Source organism: Papaver somniferum, chromosome 9 (assembly GCF_003573695.1).
Source record: "Papaver somniferum cultivar HN1 chromosome 9, ASM357369v1, whole genome shotgun sequence".
NCBI lineage: Eukaryota > Viridiplantae > Streptophyta > Magnoliopsida > Ranunculales > Papaveraceae > Papaver > Papaver somniferum.
In genome coordinates, this window is record NC_039366.1 from 73,089,604 (window position 1) to 73,112,170 (window position 22,567).

Here is a 22,567-nt window from a genome sequence, read left to right on the forward strand (position 1 = left end):
AACCAAAATGTTGGATTGTCAGAACCTTACTCCCAATTTGGCTATTGAACTTCCAACAACTTATACCAATTAAACATGTTGGCTTGAAATATGATGTTCAAAATTGATGGAACACCAACTACTGTACGTAGCTTGGCTTTGGTTTTGGTGTCGATCAATTTCTGAATTACTTAGTTCATGCATCTTGACACTTTTTTTTTTTAACTTTTTGGGTAAAATTATATCTAAAACCCCATACGCAAGTTTGTTAAAGATAAAAAAATATGACAAACCTTTATGTATCAGAGTACGAATTCAATTTACATTGGAACAACTTATTGCTAGTGTCCAGGTCTGAAACTATTGACCAAGGGTTTGAGATCTGGCTATAATTTCTCCGTCAATTTGCATATATGCTCTTTGTCAATGTACCATCATTCTCTCTCTCTTCAAAGTTTTCTAGTTTTAACCGTTAGCGATAGCAAAGAGTGTTTCAAATTTTTATTATTGAGTTTTGATGCAACTTGTCTCGGGTTGACGCTGGACAGTTCTAACCACGCCAGGCCAACTAGTAGTTTTTGACAGCATTAATCATGGCCCAAGGGAACCCACTTTTATACAGTTGCAAACTTGCAAATCTCTGAGCAGGTCTGTGTCCTAAATCCATATATTGTGTCTATAGCTGAAATCTGAGCTACTCTTAGTCAAACTGAGTTTACTCAACACTTTTGATCAGCCCCTTAGCGACTTCAGTACTCTCAATAACAGCCATCCTTGAAATACGTCGAGATTTTTTTTTTTACTAATATAAAAAGGAAGCAACTATTTCTTCTTCCTAAAATCTCTTAATTCTCTCTCCCTGTTTCTTCTCCACAAAGATTGCTCCGACAAACTCCTGTTTTTCAGAAGTGTCGAATATTTGATGAAAATAGACTACATTTTCGTCAAATTTGTGAAAAATAGAGAATAGTTTTAGGTGAAATTGAAGTTGTATTTTGGGATTTTACAGGGATTAAGAGCAACTGCAGTGGACGACTAAACCCAAATTTGGTGTCGAGTGGGCTGGCGTAATGGGACGGACCATCGATCAAAATTTGATCAAAGAGTAAAACTCGGACCAAATTTGGTCGGCGATTAAGACCAAATCCAAATATAGTCGGGAGTTTATATAATGTCCGCCTACCCGACGGGCGTTGGTATAATGTCCGCCTGTAGACGCGCGTTCGTAAAGTTAACGCGGTATAATGTCCGCCTGGATGGGGCGTTGGTATAATGTCCGCCTGAATGGGGCGTTGGTATAATCAACGCCTGGCATGGGGCGTTGGTATAATGTCCGCCTGGATGGGGCGTTGGTATAATCAACGCCGGACACCACATAAGCCATGGGGCGTTGATAAAGTCTTGAACCCAAATTTGAAAAGTTTACAAAACTTTGGTTGGGGCGTTGTCTTTATCAACGCCCCATTTTTTTTTTTTTTTTTTTTTGAACCCGGGCGAACGTATAATCTCCGTCCCACACACCAGGCGTTGCTATAGTTCACGCCCCATACAGGCGTTGTCTTTATCAACGCCCCATACCAGGCGTTATCTTTATCAACGCCCCATGCCAGGCGTAATCTTTATCTACGCTGGACGATGAAGCGGACTTTATATCAACGCGCGACCAAATTTACTATTCACCCGCTACGTCACAGGACGGACTAAACCCAAATTTGATCTTTTTTTTTAGTCTTTGGTCTTTAGTTATGCTCGCACCACTGTGGACGCTCTAATGGCGGGAAACATAACGGAAGAGTTAACAGCTGAAAATGGAAACTCATTCACAGCTCTTCTCGGGCTTCCACCAAATCAAGCTGTGGAGTTACTACACGAACCGGAATTAAGTCAGAATCAACTGATTTTCGCCATGGAAACCAATAAAGATTTGCAGAAAGGGAAGTTAAATCAAGGTTATAATACCGATTGTTTTCCGATGTTCATTAGGAGCTCAGATCTTGTTGAACGAGCATCAAGGTTTGAAGAAATGTCTGCAACGAATTTCGTTGTTTCTTCAAATTCAAGCGAATTAAAGAAAGAACCAATTGATACAGATTCAAACCCTGATTCACCCCTCGTGTTTTCCGATTCATCAATTAAGAAGAGATCATCAACAAAGAGAAAAGAAAGAGAGAAATAAAGGTAACATTAAAAATCACAAAGATCAATTCATTCATTCACTCATCATTTAAGAAAATTTACCATTATCAACTGGTTTTACTTCTTGTGTAAATTTATCATTCTCCCTCTTTTGGAAAATAGGCTAAAGTTTGTGGTGGAAAGAGTAAAGACAAGGAAATTTCTGAAAAGGAAGAAGCAGATTGCAAGAAACTTCCTTACGTTCATGTTAGAGCTCGTAGAGGACAAGCTACTGACAGCCATAGCTTAGCTGAAAGAGTAAAAACCATTTTCCCCAATTAATTACTTTTTTTTTACTTTCTGACAGACTTAACCAAATAAACCTTTATATTTAATTTTTGTTAGGCAAGAAGAGAGAAAATTAATGCAAGGATGAAGTTGCTGCAAGAACTGGTCCCCGGATGCACTAAGGTTAGTGAATGCCTAATTTGCTTTTGATATTTATCGGCTATTTTTGCTACAATTACATAATAGGACCGGCGCTTGATGTTTTCGTATACAAGCTTTACCTAACAAAACTTGCATATGTTATTCCAGTGTTTAATAAGCTAAAACACAAGGACATCCCTTGAAAATAAAAACACAGTTTTGTGCACTTTATTTTGTAATATTGGCACATAAACTTTTTGGACCACCATGGTTCCATAAAGACTTTTTCATTTACATACTGCCCATTTTACTCCTAAACAGTAAAAGGTGGGCATTTCTTGAGTTGCAGAAGTCATATCTTTTGATAAATAGTTGCTTAGGGTAAGTCCTGTAGTGTAGATGTTTATCCTGACATGTGACATGTGAAGGGGTACTCTTTGGATTTGTTTGAGCTGAAAGAAAGACTGCACTTTTTTTTTATCATCATGGATTTATAGATGCCAAATCTATGGTCATTTTAGTTATGACTTGTAACTTGTACAAGTTGTCATGAGTATATTTGGTAGCTGTCTGTCATGTTTACTAGATATCCAATACAATAACTACATCATCGGTTAGGCAGAGGTTTGGTAGTTTAATTCACTGGTCCATCCCCCCTGTAATTGTAAGACAGACCGTCCATTTGAAGTCCCTAAAGACTGTATGCCTTAGAAGAGGAGAATGAATGACCCTTTTAGGTGAAATGGCAGGTCATGCGACCCACAAGAGAAAAACTTTTCATTTGAGAGGACGCTTCTGGAAGATATTAACTGAATTCTTCATAATTTAACTGCTTGAAATCTTTGTTCCAACATTTTTTTTACTATAACATGGAGGATATGATAGCGTTCTTCTGAGAGAGAACGATGGTCCTCGACAAGCTTGTGCATATCACATGCTCGATTATGACCACCTTATCTATCCAGTAGCCATCCAAGTTGGTGACTTTAGAAACATATAAACGATGTCCATTATTCCAGCTAAGGTAGTAACGTCCATCACATCTTGTCACTCAAATGATTTCTGCACCTCAAAGCTTATGTTTGAATCATTCATGTGTAGGCCTTAGCTACGGCCTACCACCACTTCCAGACATAAATGTGATCAGTTAGATAGTAAATCACTGCTCTAATTGGAGATATAATATGAACCCTACGTACACCCATTCCCTGCCAGAAGTTGTAGAATATTGACGAGACACTTTTTTATGTACATCTCCTCATACTCTCATTAACTTCATTTATTTATACCCATACCCAACTAACTACTGAATCAAAACAGCATTAACTTCATAGTACTCGTATTTTATTTCTTTGTTACTTGGAAGAGTGAAGTCTTGGGATACTGTTTTGCTTAGTCCATTTTATCTAATATATGGTGTGTGGACTGTGGAAGCACCACACAGTTAAGTGCCTCTCCACAATCAACGTCTCATGAGGTTTTTCTTGCTGGATTTGTGTCTATCTGAATTCTTTCACTTCATATTTTCCTGCGATATCTCATCCACACCCCTGTCTAGTAACTCTAGTTACCAGGGTTTACAAGTACTTTTTCGAGACCCCCCCTCCCCAAGGGGTTTTATGTGGACTTTTTCTGTAAGAGATGCTAGATGATGGTTCTTTCTGGTTACATATTGATCCCACAAAAGTTCCTCAAGGATATCTATGTCTATTGTGTGGTTTTATAGCTCGAGTTATAGCCATTGATATATACCAGTTGTTTGGAGTTAATTGATCACTTAACTAAACTAGTTCCATGACTTACAAGTTTTAGACTAATCAAACTTACAAGGATATGATTTACTCGGCAAGGTACTAGAGAAGATTCTTAACAAAAACAACCTGACTCGTTAGTTCTTTTTTTAAAAAAAAAAATAAGTCAATGGAACATTCCTATACCCCAAATATCCTGTCCTTATAGGTCCTGTCGCGTACTGTCTCGTATGGACACTAACTGTGTTAGTATCTCCTTCTAGGTCCAGTTGGACACTGGTGAAGTCTGGTTTTGACAATCTTTTGCATGTTGAAAGCTTACACTGATAATACATCCTTCTACACGAGGGGGAAAAGCCCCTGTTGAGTTTCCATTGCCTGTAAGAGAAGGATTTGTGTCATTGTTATAGTAAAATATGCACACAGATGTAAAACATATTACCAGTCAAATTTTGAAGCACTGAAACTATATAATTTGCTAAACAATCACTTGCATTTTAACTTCAGTTACTATAACATGGTTTTCTTAACAAGGAAAGGAAATTGTTGTGTGCAGATAACAGGTACAGCATTAGTGCTCGACGAGATAATAAACCACGTCCAGTCTCTTCAGCGTCAAGTTGAGGTCTGATATTTTTTTGTCTTACCATGCCAAATAATAGTAACTACATACTTTATTTGTTTTGGGAGTGCATACATAGGTGATTTTTAACAAAATATTGAGACTAAGTAACAGCTGATTAGTCAAAAAAATAATTAAAACCTTTAACATTAAAGAATTTGCTTGACTACAGTTTCTATCGATGAAGCTTGCTACAGTTAATCCAAGAATGGACTTCAGCCTCGAAAGCCTATTGTCATTACAAGTATGAAACCATTCCCCTCTCTATCTCTCTATTGAGGTTGTTTTCCGACACTTGATCCTAATCTGTTTTGTGAAAAAAAAATATCAGAGTGGAGGAAGTTTAACTGCTAGTAGCTTTCCAAGTACATTTACTTCTGACCCTTCATTATGGCCGGATTTAATCCATATCATGAATAACAACAGTAGTTCTACTACCACTGGTACCAGAGGAGGAGGAGCAGCAGAACATCAATTTCAGTATGATCATGATCAACAACATCAGAATCAGCTACTTCAACAACACCAATATTTATGGCATCCTGATATGTTGCAACAGCAACCACCAGTTTGGGAAAGAGATGGTAATCAAAGCTTTGCCACAAGTCCTGATAACTCTGTTTACAGTAGTTACAACCCTACAAATTCAGGTACTCACACTACAAATTCATACTTCTAGCCCTGCCTTTGGCTTACATATTTGTTGATAAAATTACTGGATTCACTTCTGGTACACTTTGAAAACCTAGGCCAAAACTTCAGCTAAATAACACTGTGGTCATCACAAATGCTGCTGCCGAAGTCCAGGTAACTCGTTCAAATGGCCCGAACATATAGAAAACGCCTTACATAAGGAATTGGCATAGTCTCAAAATGGACTTTGGATGAACTTGTGGTCTCATATTCGATACATCATGCCATATCATTAAATAGAGCGCATTATCATGTGAATCTAGATTCAAGATTCTCTAGGGGACTAGGACATTTCACATAGTTTACAAAAAAAAAATTCTTCTTTCGATACATGGAAAAGAAGTTATATGTTCATGGCAGTTTAAATTCTGTATATTTTGTAAATCATAGAACTTCATTTTGTGAATTATTTATAGTATCAAACTGTAGAACTACAATTCTCCAACTCGATAATTATAAGCTTGCGTCTCATTATTTGCGGTGCAGTGGTTTTTCGTCATGGGGTGCCCGACCAGTTGAAAATGGAAATTTGAAGTTGAAATTATTAGCTAGCATTACTATACAGCAGTATATTTTTTAGCATTGTACATATCAGGCACTATATAGGGAGTTTAAATATTACAAGGGTTAGTGTAGAGTTTGTATCTCCAGTTCTCCACCATGCATTACAGGCTTTAGAGTTTCCAGCTAATTGTCTGGCACCATATTGGCAGAACGAAGCAGTTAGAAGAAAACTTGATAAATTTGGTTTCTATTTTATGTCTAGCTAGGTATATAATATATACACTAACCCATTTGTGTGATTCAATCGATATACTTCTCCTTGGGTTCAGCTTGAAAGAGCAAATATAAAACTGATTCATCCTACTGTAAGACATTAATCAAACAAGTTTATGTAATGTAATGTAATTTGTTATTTCCTTATCTGGTGTAATTGCTGAAGTTTTACTTACATGTTTATGTTTGGTCACATTCTATTATGTTTATTTATTGTGTATATTTCTTGTAATTTGTTCAGTTAAGTAAAGCCATACCGGCCAGTGTTGCTGTAGTACAGTTGCCATACCGATCGCTGACGGGGAGGCTAAGAGACAGCTAACAGCGCTTAAATATAACCTAGGACATGTGAGTTGACCGTAACTTAGTTTTCTAGTAGCAAACAATTTTGAACGAGTTGCAGTAGTTCTTGTCGGGCGGTACTAAAATCTGAAGAAAAGAAGAAAACTAACAGTTGATTTCATGGAACAACCCCTGTTCAATGGAGTGGACGTCATGCGGGCCACTTTATTCCATTTGAAGGGTGTAAAATGTGCCGGTAGAGATTTCCTTCTTCTTTTTTTTCCCGATAAGAGGCAACAAGCAAAAAAAAACTAACAAAATGTTGAGTGGCTAGTAGTTGGCATGCCGGCAGTAGGATCTAGACGAGTTTAGTCTTGTTATAAGCAAGGTATTGAAGCCAGGATCACGACTCATGAACTGATTCATATTTTAAGTATCATGTATTCAACCGTTTGAATGGTAAATCATAAATAATGCATTATGAAACAAAGACAACTAGTGGTGCAATGGTCTAGCACCTTAGATAAAACTCCTATCGTAGAAGGTTTAAATCTCCTAGTTAAGTTAACTCGATTTGCAAAAGGGTTGAGGTGAATTCAAAGAGTATTTTTCCACCGTGATGCGATGGGTTGGGCTGTGAAAACAAAATAGTTGCTAGTTGGCGAGGATTATTTCAGATAGTAATCACAAAGTTCTCTTCGTCTCAGACTTTGTGATTCCTCAAGATATATATCTAAAGACTGATCTTAATAGATCTTTCAACGATTGTTCTTGAGAGGTGGTAAGAATCTAGGTTGCTCTTCGGGAATCGTAAGTTCCGAATTTGTGAGGTTCTTTAGCTTGCTATTGCAAACAGATATCCACATCTTGATCTTTGATCTAAAAGGAAATCAAATAGGCTTATATATTAGAGGCAGATTGGTATCAAAAGTCTTCACTTCGGCTGAAGCAACTCTTAGGTTGTAAAGGACGTCAACTAAGGGAACAAGTGCGTAGAAACCTTGAGAGGTTCAAGAGACGTAAGGAGCACGACTGTAACTAAATCTCTTGGAGTGTGGATTCGGTCTCAACTACATTCCAGTCCGAAGTCTGATAGCAGGCTAGTGTCTATAGCGGCTTAATACAGTGTGGTGTTCAATTTGGACAAGGTCCCGGGGTTTTTCTGCTAATGCGGTTTCCTCGTTAACAAAATTTATGGTGTCTTGTGCTTTTCCTTTTCTGCATTATATTGTTTATCTTTATAATTGGATTTACACAGGTTTGTGGTATTCAGTGGAGGTAGATAAGTCCACTTAATTGTAATTGATTACGAGACTAGTTTCTTGTAGAATTCCTATCTTGAAAGATAGATAACAGGTTTAATCACTTGGCAGAATTCCGAATGAATTATTTGGATACGACTAAATTGATCTTGAATATTGATTTTTGAGATCGTCCAAGTACTTTGCTTAACAATCAGGTTCACGGACCTTGTGTCTATATACATACTGACTGAGTAGAGGTTGAGATGTTAACTTTATACATATTGTTAAGGACCGTTAAGTTGTTCTACTTGCAATTGTGTTAAGTTTTGTCCATACGGGGTGTCGAACAAAAAAAAGGTGTATTTTGTATCCCCTGCATTTTCATTGGTCATTCTTGAAGTTTATGCTACATCAGATGGGTATCATGATCTTTCTCGCCAGTTAATTAAGAAATGTGTTACTTCATCATTTTTTCAATTCTTTTAACTGGTGCACCATATCGGAACTTCTCAAGTGCAAGGGGTTTTAGACAAGATTGTCCTTTATCCCTTTCTTCATTCATCATTCACTCACAAGGCATATCTCCTATTATGGAAAATTTTTGTATCTAGAAGTCTCTAGAGTGGCTACAGTATCAACACATTTGCACCAATTAGTCATCTAACGTTTACAAACGATATATTTTGTTGGAAAAAATTGGGTTTCACAAAGGATGAATGAATCAGAGAAGAAATTGTTGCACTCCAAAACTTTCAAGGCTTGTATAAATTTCTTTTAGACAAATATTTCTACCCTCCCAATAACAATTGGCGATTACAACAGGTATGCGAAATATTGCCTTCAGGATACAATGAAAGCCCTGCAACGAAAACTGAATTCAAGGTTTGTACCCCTTGATTCAATCAAGAACACACAAAGAGATTTCTGATTTCTGATGATGCTTTTTGAAACAGAGAAAACAGATTGATTTTTCTTATATGTTTAAACGAAACTGGGAGAAGCTATTTATAAAGGGTTTTGCACCTGTTGGGAATAGGTTTTTATTCGCCAACAGGTTTCTATTCACGAAACGTCGGGTTCCTTCATCAACAGACATCAATGGTGTCTTTTGGATTCGAAATTTTCGAACAGGCTTTTATCGGCCAAATAAAACCGTCAGTTCAAAAAATTCTTCCGGGGGCGTTGCCCCCTTGAAACCCCCACCAGGGCCGGTCTCCCCTGGACCCCCACGACCTGACCTGTCAGGTCGACCACAGCCTGGGGGCGATGCCCCCCAGGACCCCCCTTTGGTAAGCGGTGTTGAAAATATTCCAACATATTTTTCTTTGGGAAGCACTCTGAAGCTAATGTAGATCAGTTGAAGTATATTCTAGATGTTAACTATGCCTTTTTCAGGATAAATTATAGACTGCACAAAGTCATCTATTTACTTCAGTAAGGGATGTTCATTTCATAATATACATACGAGTTACTACTCAGAAATCGAGAGTTGGGGAAATGGAACAGGATGGAAAGTATTTGGGTACATACTCTTTGAAATCTGATAGTAGTATTAAAATTTTAAACCTTTGGTATCCAAATTCAACGCTAAACTAGCAGGTCGGAGATCTTATTTTGTCAATCCGGATGGTAGAACAGTTTTCAGAAAAAGCGTTTTATCCACAACTCCCGACTACACCATGAAATTTGTATTCTTCCTAGAGCTGTCTCTAATCAAATTTTTCAGATTCAAATAACTTTCTAGTAGTAATCAATTCATTATAAGTAAACACACATACAAAACTGAGAACCAAGTTATGTAAGAAAGACATTACTGCAAAAACATCTAATTTTATAATATGGTAATCAATTTACACAAAAACAAAGAAAAAAGAATAATTTCAAAAGTATGCTCAGTTGCATTAGGATTATTATAAATATATGAAATCAAGCGTAGCTTTGGTAATAAAACCCTCCTTTCAACTCTGACTATATCTTTTCAAATCATGTTCACTCTAGAAAATGAAGCATAGCTTCTACAATAATTGCACGTTGATCTTCATGAATATCACTTAAAGGAACGACGACAGATAGAAGCAACTTTATAAAATTATTTTCATAACATAACTTGGGTCAGTGCATACCCGGTTATCTGCTAACAAAGTATTAGGATAAAATGTTATTTTTCATTTTATAAGGGCGCTTTAGTAAAAACACAAATAGTCAAAATAGTCTTTAGTCGGTGTAACAAGTGCATCTTCTACGACCTCGATCCTAATTATATGCTAAACATACGATCCTTTTACAAAATATCTAATGTTACAACGAGGGCCAATACGACACAAGTAAATTCTAGTCTACACACATAATCCAATAGCATTTTAATATTGTTATTTGACCGGCTGAGTAAAAACGATCCTGACTTTGTAAAACTTCGTGGCAGACATTTATTTTTTCCTTCTCATCCACGTCATCAATGAACTAAATTCGAAACAAGAAAAAAAATCATTCTCTATCAGAAAATTTAAACACAAGAGTTTTCCCGCAAACCTTCATCAACATATTAGAAGGGCGATGTGTTCTTCATCACATTTCATTATCATTTGTCGGATAAAGAAATTATTGAGAATTTGTTATTACTTGAATTAAATTAGTGCACAAGGGATAAGATTGAAATTTATCAATGACAATTAAAGATCAATGTAACAAATCAGTTTATACGGAATAGCTTGAGATCAAAACTTGTAATCAAAATTGATGTAAAAACTAGAAAGTTTGCATATGGAATGTGCAGAAGATATACTTTTTGTAATTGCAAAAATAAGAAGAGGCCAAGAGGGATAAGAAGTGATTACTTTCCATTCAAAAAAAAAGAAGAACCCACATGAGTTTTCTGGGGAAAAGAGAGTGAATATTCTGACATGTCTTACACGTTAGATAACCACATGAGTTGCTGCTATAAAGCGGTTCATATAGCATTTTCGACAACATTTTCATTAAATAAACGAGTTATATATATATACTAGATTTTGTGCCTGTGCTACGCACTGGGCATTTTTTTTCTTCTTTTAACCATATTTTGGATTTGGTGTGATGTAGCCTCTCCCCTTCTCGTCGTGCATTTTTGATTTGGAGTTGCGGAGCTTCGCCCCACCCGTCGCGATACATTTTTGATTTGCAGTGGTCGGCTTTGCCTCGCCCTGTCCCAATGTATTTTTTATTAGGTGTGGCTCGGCTGCGCCTCGCCCCGTCGTGCATTTTTAATTTGGAGTTGCGGGGCTTCGCCCCACCTCATCGCGATACATTTTTGATTCGGTGTGGTCGGCTTCGCCTCGCCCTGTCCGATGTATTTTTGATTAGGTGTGGTTCAGCTGCGCCTCGCCCCGTCCCCATGCATGTTTGATTTGGTATGGCTCGGCTTCGCCTCGCCCCTGTCCCGATGCAGCCTTGCCCGTCGCTTAAGATTTTTTATTTGGTGTGGCTCGGCTTCGCCTCGCCCCGCCCAATGCATTTACAAAACATGAGGTTATGCTTATAGTTACGGATACTCGGTCAAAAGCATTTACAAAACAACCATCCAGTTAACCAATATATAAAAGCAGCATTTGCACAACATGTAAGTAATAGGTTATGATTACTCACAACCGTTGCATTAGCAGCAAAGAAAATAAAATCACAAAAAGGAAAACAAAAAAGAGAAAAAGAATTATCCCCGTACATAGATCTCAATATATATACCCGCCACTTGAGTTAGAATCGAGTCAGCGACTTGAACCCTTTTAGCTGCATCGATATATAACTTGTTTGAGAACAGGGGGATACAAAAGAGTAAACGTATTTTACAAAGTCACATAAATATGTAATAAATTTTCACAATGCAGTCCATCAAGATCAACTAAAATATAAAGTAGACTACCAACACGGTCAATCAGGAGTGAAGATTGAATCTTAATCTCTTAGCAACAAAAAAACAACTAATTTATGGTTGCAATAGTGGTACTAAGTGATGATGAAAACCATTGCTGGAGAAGGGTCTTTCCAACTGGAATTGTTGCCAACGTCAGCCTACAATTTTACTGCACAAATTTGAAATTCAACATAACAGTACACTCTGCCAAACCTGTAGATGCCCAAATCCTAAAACTGAAATATTCACCTGCAATTATTAATTGCAAAAGAGATATACCTTTAGTAAGCTATCTGCAAGCACCTTATTCTATGGATCCGCTTTCAAGTCTCATGTTCCTTAGGCTTCAGTACATTCACCCCCATCCATAAGAAAGAGCCTACCGCAGATGCCGCCATTATTTCTTCTTAAGTTGATGGACTCCAGCTAACTTTAGTCTTCGCACATATTGGTATCTCTATGTCATATGCCAGTATATACTGAATATATGTCTCTTCAACAATAAATTGTGATGCTGGAATGAACACGGGAGTTTGGCGTCAGTGGACTGTCCATCATGTCACTGTTGCTTGCATATGTTTACGGCTAACCGTTATTAATTTATCAACATCGGAATTGAACTGCCTCGATGCTTATTTTGATTTACATGAGCTTCAGAATTTTGCATACCTTGTTTAATGCCTCTTGTCGCCGAAGCTTGAGCTGAATACCTCATTTGTTGTGCAATTAATTTTTTTCTATGATACCTGGCATTGCATAAGAACACAATAGAAAGTAAAATTTTAATACGCACCCATACTCTAATAGCCATTAAAAATATGCAAGATTTCCTATCAGGGTAGAAGATAATAATTTAGACACATGCCTAGGAAGCGATCAACGAAGTTACACCTAATTAGAGGAGCCATAACATTACCTAGGGACAGAATCAGAAACTTGGGATGCGTATTGATGCTCCAAGGGACACCCACCTGACTAACAACTCTCAAATTGAACTCATTGCAAGCTAGCTGGTTCTGACGACTAAGAATAGTCTCAATCTTGCCCTCGAAACTATGTTATAGCAAATCGAAATAATAAAACACTCTTCCGTTTTGGGAATGCTGATAGAGTAACAACATAACAAAGGCACAATTACCAGTCCATGGCAGCTTCGACGGTCCATGAACACTTAACTTCTTTCATGCATTCAGTGGTGATTATAATTGGATGCAAATCCATGAAAACTGCTCAACGATCACAGCTCCAATTCAACCTCTGATTGTCCCTAAATACAATAAAACACTTATAAACAAAACAATAACATGTTTTATGAATTCCCCAATATGAATTTTTAAAAACCTAACATATTGTAATCTCATAAAATTACTCTCACACATGTTTCTGAAATCAATTAAAACAATTACTGCAATAATCAAAGTTATATACTTTAACTGATGCCAAACGCTAATAAATTGAACACCAAAATTTGTAAAATAGAAGAAGAGGATTTTGTTATGTGAATCACAAGCTAGGAAATCTTTAATGAATTAAGTTGAGAGGAGAAAATCTTGGACATTTTTTCAGCAAGAAATACAGACAACTTTATATATAAAAACACAGCGACTGATTATATAAAGCCTGCTAAAACAAAATTCAGGCAGCTTCGTGCTTAACAGAAAGTTGATAATACAATCAAATTAGAAAAAAAAAATTGCAGTTGGTATGTCTTTTTTTTTTATCGGCAGTTCATATGTCTATGAGGAATTCTTACCATGCTAGATCATGGGGAAGCTTAAACTCCAAATCCATCTGGGTCTCCCATGAACACAACTGTCGACATTAAACGATGTTATATTCCATCAGCAAACCTTATAATTGAACCATCAGAAAAAACCAAACGCAAATCGAATACTACTAAACCCTAAACCAAAAATCCAAATTTGAATTACCGGTTTTGATTGCGCCGGAAATTCACGAAAAGAAGATTAAATATTTCGATATATAAAAAACTCTACTGATTAATGACACTTCAACTGATTTGAATCAAATTTAAAAATCCCCAATTACAGCACAGCTCCAAAAATCCCCAATTACTGTTTCTCGGTGTATGAGATATGAATATGGACTTTGACGAAATCCCCAATTACAGCACAGCCCCAGATTGTTGTTTTTCATTAAGCTGATTCGATTGAAACAGATAAACATCTGAAATTAGGGTCGAAGGTTAAAGAGAAAAGAGGAGATGATTGTAGGGGGATAATATAATTTATCCCCCTACAATTATATCATTATAAAAAATGCATCAGCATCGCTATCTCCTTGTCTTAAATACACGCAAAAGCCTTGGCAATCGAATGTGAAGGAATAGGTCCGTGTCTGTAATCACCACATCCTTTTGAACTTTAACCAAACCTTGTCAGCACTTCTGTAAGCTTAGTAAAAGGAAAAATGCCATAATAGATACATAAATACCTTTCCATTACATATGACAATTACATTTTAAATTGATACCAAATCACTATACTGATAAAGAAACACTGGCTAGGTTGATTAACTCAAAACTAAAATTATAACAATTATGCATGTCAAGAGGTTCAATATTGCAATCAGTTGTATCTTTTGGGAAAATTTCCGCTTTCACATTATAGTTCTAAAAACTTCGGTAATACAATGTTATCATCTGGGAGAAAGTGGAACTGATTCTACATTGAAACTGCAACTCACCAGTATACCACATGGGCAGAAAATCTTACAGCCTACGTAGACTGCCTAGAGGAAGCGGAAAGTGTGGGATGTGATCAGTATCAAAATCATATTAGTTGCAAGTTCGAAACCATGTACCTAATTCAATGCATCTGTTTCTATCCGCAGGTGAGGTTCCAAAATATTTTAGTGATTCACATGAATTATTATGCTCAAATGAAATATAAAATAAGAAAGCTTAAGCAACGAAGCAGCAAGACAAAGGAATCGATATGCACATACCTTTAGCGCATCAATATGGACACAAAATAAATTGTGTGCTTCACAATACAGAGGGTGGTTGTCAAGCGCAATCCATACAACCAAACCACTGTTATCTTTTGAACTCTATTCACTTATTAAAGAAACTGATTTTGCCCTTATATGAATTTATTCTCAGGAACAGCTAGCTCCTCAACAACTTCAAAAACTACTTATATGAGTACCTCAATGTTATCTTGGATTTTCCATCTATAGCATGCTCAAGAATCTAGTATTAGAAGTCCTGCACAAAAACATAAAACCTTTTTGTTTATAGCAAAACGTAAAAGCACAAAACCAATTTAAAGCCGAAACACAAAATAAATTCTACATAGAGTAAGGCTTACCTCAGAGGACAGTCTAGAAAGGAAGAATCATCATGTCGAATCCAAAGAGGGAATTTTAATTAAGTATGCTTTCTTCACAGCCCCACAATGGACAGCATCACACATCAACCCCCCATCTGCTAAACTGAACTGAGCATATCTACCCATTCCGTAAGGAAAGTTCCCAGAGTACCACCATCCCTGCCAAGGATTTGAGAATGATAGATATAGATTCTAAAAGAAAACCTAGATAAATTAGTGGTGCCCAAATCTGTAGGTCTTTTCTAGGAATGGAAGGTCTTCCACAATCAAATGTTCACGGATCAGTCTGGATTATCAGTATGGGCCAGGTGTCTGTTGTGCTTGCTCTGTAATGGCAGGAACATATAAGTCAGAGGATGCTAATTCCAGTAACCAAAAAAAAAAGGATTCTTAATCCAGTAACCAAAAACAGGATTCTTAACAAACTGTAAGCTCGAGACATTTATCGAGCTCCATTGACCAACTTTCGTAGAGAGAATCCTGACATTGTGATGTACATGACCTCTGTAGAAGATGATGTATCGATTAACAAAGTGGTTTATGCGCATGCAAACTGAATTAAGTTAATATATATTACATGTCTAATCGTACTTGTGTGTAAGGGCGACAAAGATCAAATAGACAAAATCATGTTTAAGTGGTATCTTCCCCTTTCCCCGCTCATGACACCTCTCTAGCGAAGGACAAATGAAAAGAACATATTCCAATATACATCAGCGCTAGTAATTATACGACTGGAAAATGCAATTTGGGAATGCATATTATGACATTGGTAAGAACTTAATAAAAACTATCTGATTGGGTACATAAAAATCCTTCAGGCTTCATTGATCTTCCTAGTATGTTCCTGAAGGGTACTCACCACTTTCTGTAGTAACAGTGATTAAACTGGTGTTGCTGCTCACAATGGCTTCTGATACCTGTCAAATAGATAAAACTAATAAGCTATGTGAATCTTAAGAATGCCAACAAATAAGAATTGTAGATGAAAACTTCTATTCGTATATTTATAAACTCGTGCATTGAATTGTAGCCCCTTGCATCACTGAATTGTGATTTCTGTTGTTATAAACAAAGATAGGTCTTACCCACATTCGGATTCAACTAAAAATTGAACAAACAAACTAAAATCTCTCAAAAGCAAAAATTCCTTAACCATCTGAAAAGACATAAATTGAAATCCAAAACCTTAAACTAACAAAGCACGGAAATTATCATCACCATAAACATAGACCTCAAGCCCACGATTTTCAGTTCTCAATTCCGACACTCCTTTTTCGAGCTTCTCTGAATCAACATGAGTAAGGGAATTAGATGACATACATGTAAGATTAATATTGCCAATCTGATTGCTGAGTTCGTGGTATTCTGAGATTGTGAAACCTGCTTATTAAAAAAAAAAGCTTCTTGGGAAAGATAATCCAGTCTATATATTGTATCTCACTTCCTTCCTCCTCAACAATCAATCAAAAAGCTTAATCAAACAAAGAAACATAAACAAAAATTGAAACTAATGTAATTCCGGAAACAATATTTCTATATACATCTTCTTCTTTGCCGAAGTTTATTCGATCAACTTGCCCAAAAATCCCAGTAACACATAAATAATCGTTATAGTCTAGTGTAATGTAGTTACACTAATTTGAAAAACATAATTTAATGAATACAGTAAAATACATTGAACAAAATAAACAATCGAAGTATCTAGTATTTTCACACCTGCATGATCAACCTGAGGGCCACAATTTCGAGAAATTCGTGCATCAACCGAGAAATCAATCACAGAGCAATCAGGACAAATCAAGAAACCTTAACTCCAATTTCACCAGAAACCCTAACTCCAATTTTACCATTATCATCTTCTCTGAACTGTTAATTCGAGACAAACCCAAATCTACTTCAATCAAAACCACTTCAATTCCTCGCTGTTTATTCTGAATCTGCTTCTCTGAATTCAACAGCATAATCGAAAAAGATTACCGAAATCTAAACAGAATTCGCTCAGATCACCAAACCCTGATATCAATTCTTCTGGACAGAGCTCGTCACCAACATCTCAAAACCTAATTCAGACAAAACTCAATTCCAACTCCTCGCTGTTAACACCAGTATTATCAGAATCATCTTCATATCTCAATCCAAACCCTAATTTAGCAAATTTTCATCAATTCTTTCTTCTCGATATCAACAGACCACCATCAATTTCTTCCCCATCTACTCTGCCAACGGAATCAGACAACGATCTTTTTTATCATTAAATTCTCGATCTCGAACCCTCAGTGTTACAATTCTGTGAGAGGTCGAAGAGAAAAGAGAATTGGAGATTCAGTGAAGGAGATATTATGTTATGTTTCGTTTCTGCACTCATCATGATTTTGCAGCAATTAATGATTTGTTTCTAGGGTTTGTTCCAAGATCTTTCTCTGAATTTTCTCTCTCGTACATGTTTTTTTTTTCCGGATTTGTTTTTCTTTTTTCTCGGATAAATATGTTAATAAATAGATTTCTTTTTTTCTTTTTGTGAGTGAATTCCTTTTTTTTCTCTCCTTTTAGGAAAAATGAAACGGAACAATTCTATGAGAGGGTGACGGTCACCGTTTAACGTGGAGCCTAAGGAGCTTAGGATTTTCTTATGCGAATCACAAGCTAGGAAATCTTTAATGAATTAAGTTGAGAGGAGAAAATCTTGGACATTTTTTCAGCAAGAAATTCAAAAAACTTTATATATAAAAACACAGCTACTGATTATATAAAGCCTGCTAAAACAAAATTCAGGCAGCTTCGTGCTTAACAGAAAGTTGATAATACAATCAAATTAGAAAAAAGAAAACTGCAGTTCGTATGTCTTTTTTTTTATCGGCAGTTCATATGTCTATGAGGAATTCTTACCATGCTAGATCATGGGGAAGCTTAAACTCCAAATCCATCTGGGTCTCCCATGAACACAACTGTCGACATTAAACGATGTTATATTCCATCAGCAAACCTTATAATTGAACCATCAGAAAAAACCAAACGCAAATCGAATACTACTAAACCCTAAACCAAAAATCCAAATTTGAATTACCGGTTTTGATTGCGCCGGAAATTCACGAAAATAAGATTAAAGAGTTCGATATATAAAAAACTCTACTGATTAATGACACTCGACTGATTTGAATCAAATTTAAAAATCCCCAATTACAGCACAGCTCCAAAAATCCCCAAGTACTGTTTCTCGGTGTATGAGATATGAATATGGACTTTGACGAAATCCCCAATTACAGCACAGCCCCAGGTTGTTGTTTTTCATTAAGCTGATTCGATTGAAACAGATAAACATCTGAAATTAGGGTCGAAGGTTAAAGAGAAAAGAGGAGATGATTGTAGGGGGATAATATAATTTATCCCCCTACAATTATATTATTATAAAAAATGCATCAACATCGCTATCTCCTTGGGTTAAATACACGCAAAAGCCTTGGCAATCGAATGTGAAGGAATAGGTCCGTGTCTGTAATCACCACATCCTTTTGAACTTTAACCAAACCTTGTCAGCACTTCTGTAAGCTTAGTAAAAGGAACAATGTCATAATAGATACATAAATACCTTTCCATTACATATGACAATTACATTTTAAATTGATACCAAATCACTATACTGATAAAGAAACACTGGCTAGGTTGATTAACTCAAAACTAAAATTATAACAATTATGCATGTCAAGAGGTTCAATATTGCAATCAGTTGTATCTTTTGGGTAAATTTCCTCTTTCACATTATAGTTCTAAAAACTTCGGCAATACAGTTATCATCTGGGAGAAAGTGGAACTGATTCTACATTGAAACTGCAACTCACCAGTATGCCACATGGGCAGAAAATCTTACAGCCTACGTAGACTTCCTAGAGGAAGCGGAAAGTGTGGGATGTGATCAGTATCAAAATCATATTAGTTGAAAGTTCAAAACCATGTACCTAATTCAATGCATCCGTTTCTATCCGCAGGTGAGGTTCCAAAAGATTTTAGTGATTCACATGAATTATTATGCTCAGATGAAATATAAAATAAGAAAGCTTAAGCAACGAAGCAGCAAGACAAAGGAATCGATATGCACGTACCTTTAGCGCATCAATATGGACACAAAATAAATTGTGTGCTTCACAATACAGAGGGTGGTTGTCAAGCGCAACCCATACAACCAAACCACTGTTATCTTTTGAACTCTATTCACTTATTAAAGAAACTGATTTTGCCCTTATATGAATTTATTCTCAGGAACAGCTAGCTCCTCAACAACTTTAAAAACTACTTATATGAGTACCTCAATGTTATCTTGGATTTTCCATCTATAGCATGCTCAAGAATCTAGTATTGGAAGTCCTGCACAAAAACATAAAACCTTTTTGTTTATAGCAAAACGTAAAAGCACAAAACCAATTTAAAGCCGAAACACAAAATAAATTCTACATAGAGTAAGGCTTACCTCAGAGGACAGTCTAGAAAGGAAGAATCATCATGTCGAATCCAAAGAGGGAATTTTAATTAAGTATGCTTTCTTCACAGCCCCACAATGGACAGCATCACACATCAATCCCCCATCTGCTAAACTGAACTGAGCATATCTACCCATTCCGTAAGGCAAGTTCCCAGAGTACCACCATCCCTGCCAAGGATTCGAGAATGATAGATATAGATACTAAAAGAAAACCTAGATAAATTAGTGGTGCCCAAATCTGTAGGTCTTTTCTAGGAATGGAAGTTCTTCCACAATCAAACATTCACGGATCAGTCTGGATTATCAGTAGGGGCCAGGTGTCTGTTGTGCTTGCTCTGTAATGGCAGGAACATATAAGTCAGAGGATGCTAATTCCAGTAACCAAAAAAAAAGGATTCTTAATCCAGTAACCAAAAACAGGATTCTTAACAAACTGTAAGCTCGAGACATTTATCGAGCTCCATTGACCAACTTTCGTAGAGAGAAGCCTGACATTGTGATGTACAGGACCTCTGTAGAAGATGATGTATCGATTAACAAAGTGGTTTATGCGCATGCAAACTGAATTAAGTTAATATATATTACATGTCTAATCGCACTTGTGTCTAAGGGCGACAAAGATCAAATAGAAAAAATCATGTTTAAGTGGTATCTTCCCCTTTCCCCGCTCATGACACCTCTCTAGCGAAGGACAAATGAAAAGAACATATTCCAATATACATCAGCGCTAGTAATTATACGACTGGAAAATGCAATTTGGGAATGCATATTATGACATTGGGAAGAACTTAATAAAAACTACCTGATTGGGTACATAAAAATCCTTCAGGCTTCATTGATCTTCCTAGTATGTTCCTGAAGGGTACTCACCACTTTCTGTAGTAACAGTGATTAAACTGGTGTTGCTGCTCACAATGGCTTCTGATACCTGTCAAATAGATAAAACTAATAAGCTATCTGAATCTTAAGAATGCCAACAAATAAGAATTATATATGAAAACTTCTATTCGTATATTTATAAACTAGTGCACTGAATTGAAGCCCCTTGCATCACTGAATTGTTATTTCTGCTGTTATAAACAAAGAATAGGTCTTACCCACATTCGGATTCAACTAAAAATTGAACAAACAAACTAAAATCTCTCAAAAGCAAAAATTCCTTAACCATCTGTAAAGACATAAATTGAAATCCAAAACCTTAAACTAACAAAGCACGGAAATTATCATCACCATAAACATAGACCTCAAGCCCACGATTTTCAGTTCTCAATTCCGACACTCCTTTTTCGAGCTTCTCTGAATCAACATGAGTAAGGGAATTAGATGACATACATGTAAGATTAATATTGCCAATCTGATTGCTGAGTTCGTGGTATTCTGAGATTGTGAAACCTGCTTATTAAAAAAAAAAAGCTTCTTGGGAAAGATAATCCAGTCTATATATTGTATCTCACTTCCTTCCTCCTCAACAATCAATCAAAAAGCTTAATCAAACAAAGAAACATAAACAAAAATTGAAACTAATGTAATTCCGGAAACAATATTTCTATATACATCTTCTTCTTTGCCGAAGTTTATTCGATCAACTTGCCCAAAAATCCCAGTAACACATAAATAATCGTTATAGTCTAGTGTAATGTAGTTACACTAATTCGAAAAACATAATTTAATGAATACAGTAAAATACATTGAACAAAATAAACAATCGAAGTATCTAGTATTTTCACACCTGCATGATCAACCTGAGGGCCACAATTTCGAGAAATTCGTGCATCAACCGAGAAATCAATCACAGAGCAATCAGGACAAATCAAGAAACCTTAACTCCAATTTCACCATAAACCCTAACTCCAATTTTACCATTATCATCTTCTCTGAACTGTTAATTCGAGACAAACCCAAACCTACTTTAATCAAAACCACTTCAATTCCTCGCTGTTTATTCTGAATCTGCTTCTCTGAATTCAACAACATAATCGAAAAAGATTACCGAAATCTAAACAGAATTCGCTCAGATCACCAAACCCTAATATCAATTCTTCTGGACAGAGCTCGTCACCAACATCTCAAAATCTAATTCAGACAAAACTCAATTCCAATTCCTCGCTGTTAACACAAGTATTATCAGAATCATCTTCATATCTCAATCCAAACCCTAATTTAGCAAATTTCCATCAATTCTTTCTTCTCGATATCAATAGACCACCATCAATTTCTTCCCCATCTACTCTGCCAACGGAATCAGACAACGATCTTTTTTATCATTAAATTCTCGATCTCGAACCCTCAGTGTTACAATTCTGTGAGAGGTCGAAGAGAAAAGAGAATTGGAGATTCAGTGAAGGAGATATTATGTTATGTTTCTGCACTCATCATGATTTTGCAGCCATTAATGATTTGTTTCTAGGGTTTGTTCCAAGATCTTTCTCTGAATTTGCTCTCTCGTACATTTTTTTTTTCCGAACTTTTTTTTCTTTTTTCTCGGATAAATATGTTAATAAATAGGTTTCTTTTTTTTCTGTGAGGGAATTCCTTTTTTTCTCTCGGTCCAGGAAAAGTGAAACGAAACAATTCTGTGAGAGGGTGACGGTCACCGTGCAACGTGGAGCCTAAGGAGCTTGGGATTTTAAAGGAATTAGATATATACCTCTATGTTGTAATAACCCTCACATATTAATAGTTTTGTGAATTCCCAAATCTATCGACATATGGAGTTTTTACTGCAGTAAAACTGGATTCCATTTCCCATAATTTGGCTCATGCAGTAATGAGTCATCTTTTTTTTATAGGTAATAGAATGGTCCATAAACTACTTCCAAACTCCTTCAAGTTAAAATTGGTTTGGCAATTACGGGATTGGAACCTCTACTCCCATCAGTGGGAGGGAACATGCAAACCATCAGACCAATTGATGGTTCTCTAATCATCTCTTAATTCACCATTAGATTTGGTCCCTTGG

General features: G+C 36.3%; 1 protein-coding gene and 1 long non-coding RNA gene across 28 annotated transcripts; one reads left to right on the forward strand and one right to left on the reverse strand.

Moving 5' to 3' along the window:
• The first annotated feature begins 1,750 nt into the window (after positions 1–1,750).
• LOC113312155 (transcription factor bHLH48-like) lies at positions 1,751–6,513 on the forward strand. Its single transcript, XM_026560909.1, has 8 exons — positions 1,751–1,928; positions 2,120–2,157; positions 2,278–2,412; positions 2,500–2,565; positions 4,831–4,899; positions 5,069–5,140; positions 5,228–5,546; positions 6,076–6,513. Exons 1-8 carry the CDS (start codon positions 1,751–1,753, stop codon positions 6,120–6,122), a joined length of 924 nt encoding a protein of 307 aa, XP_026416694.1. The 3' UTR covers positions 6,123–6,513.
• Positions 6,514–11,488: 4,975 nt separating this feature from the next.
• LOC113308529 lies at positions 11,489–22,102 on the reverse strand. Of its 27 annotated transcripts, XR_003339871.1 has the most exons (16): positions 21,338–22,102; positions 20,839–20,904; positions 19,597–20,536; positions 18,199–19,493; positions 18,021–18,079; positions 16,851–17,421; positions 16,353–16,418; positions 15,994–16,051; positions 15,111–15,457; positions 13,710–15,007; positions 13,532–13,590; positions 12,917–13,045; positions 12,695–12,831; positions 12,448–12,524; positions 12,058–12,292; positions 11,489–11,947 (listed from the first exon to the last, which is right to left on the reverse strand). It is a non-coding gene; the product is annotated as an uncharacterized LOC113308529 (long non-coding RNA). The 27 variants fall into 27 exon arrangements; XR_003339878.1 differs by having other exon boundaries at positions 16,851–19,493; positions 19,597–19,943; positions 20,479–20,536; XR_003339876.1 differs by having other exon boundaries at positions 16,851–19,493; positions 19,597–20,289; positions 20,479–20,536.
• Positions 22,103–22,567: the final 465 nt, after the last annotated feature.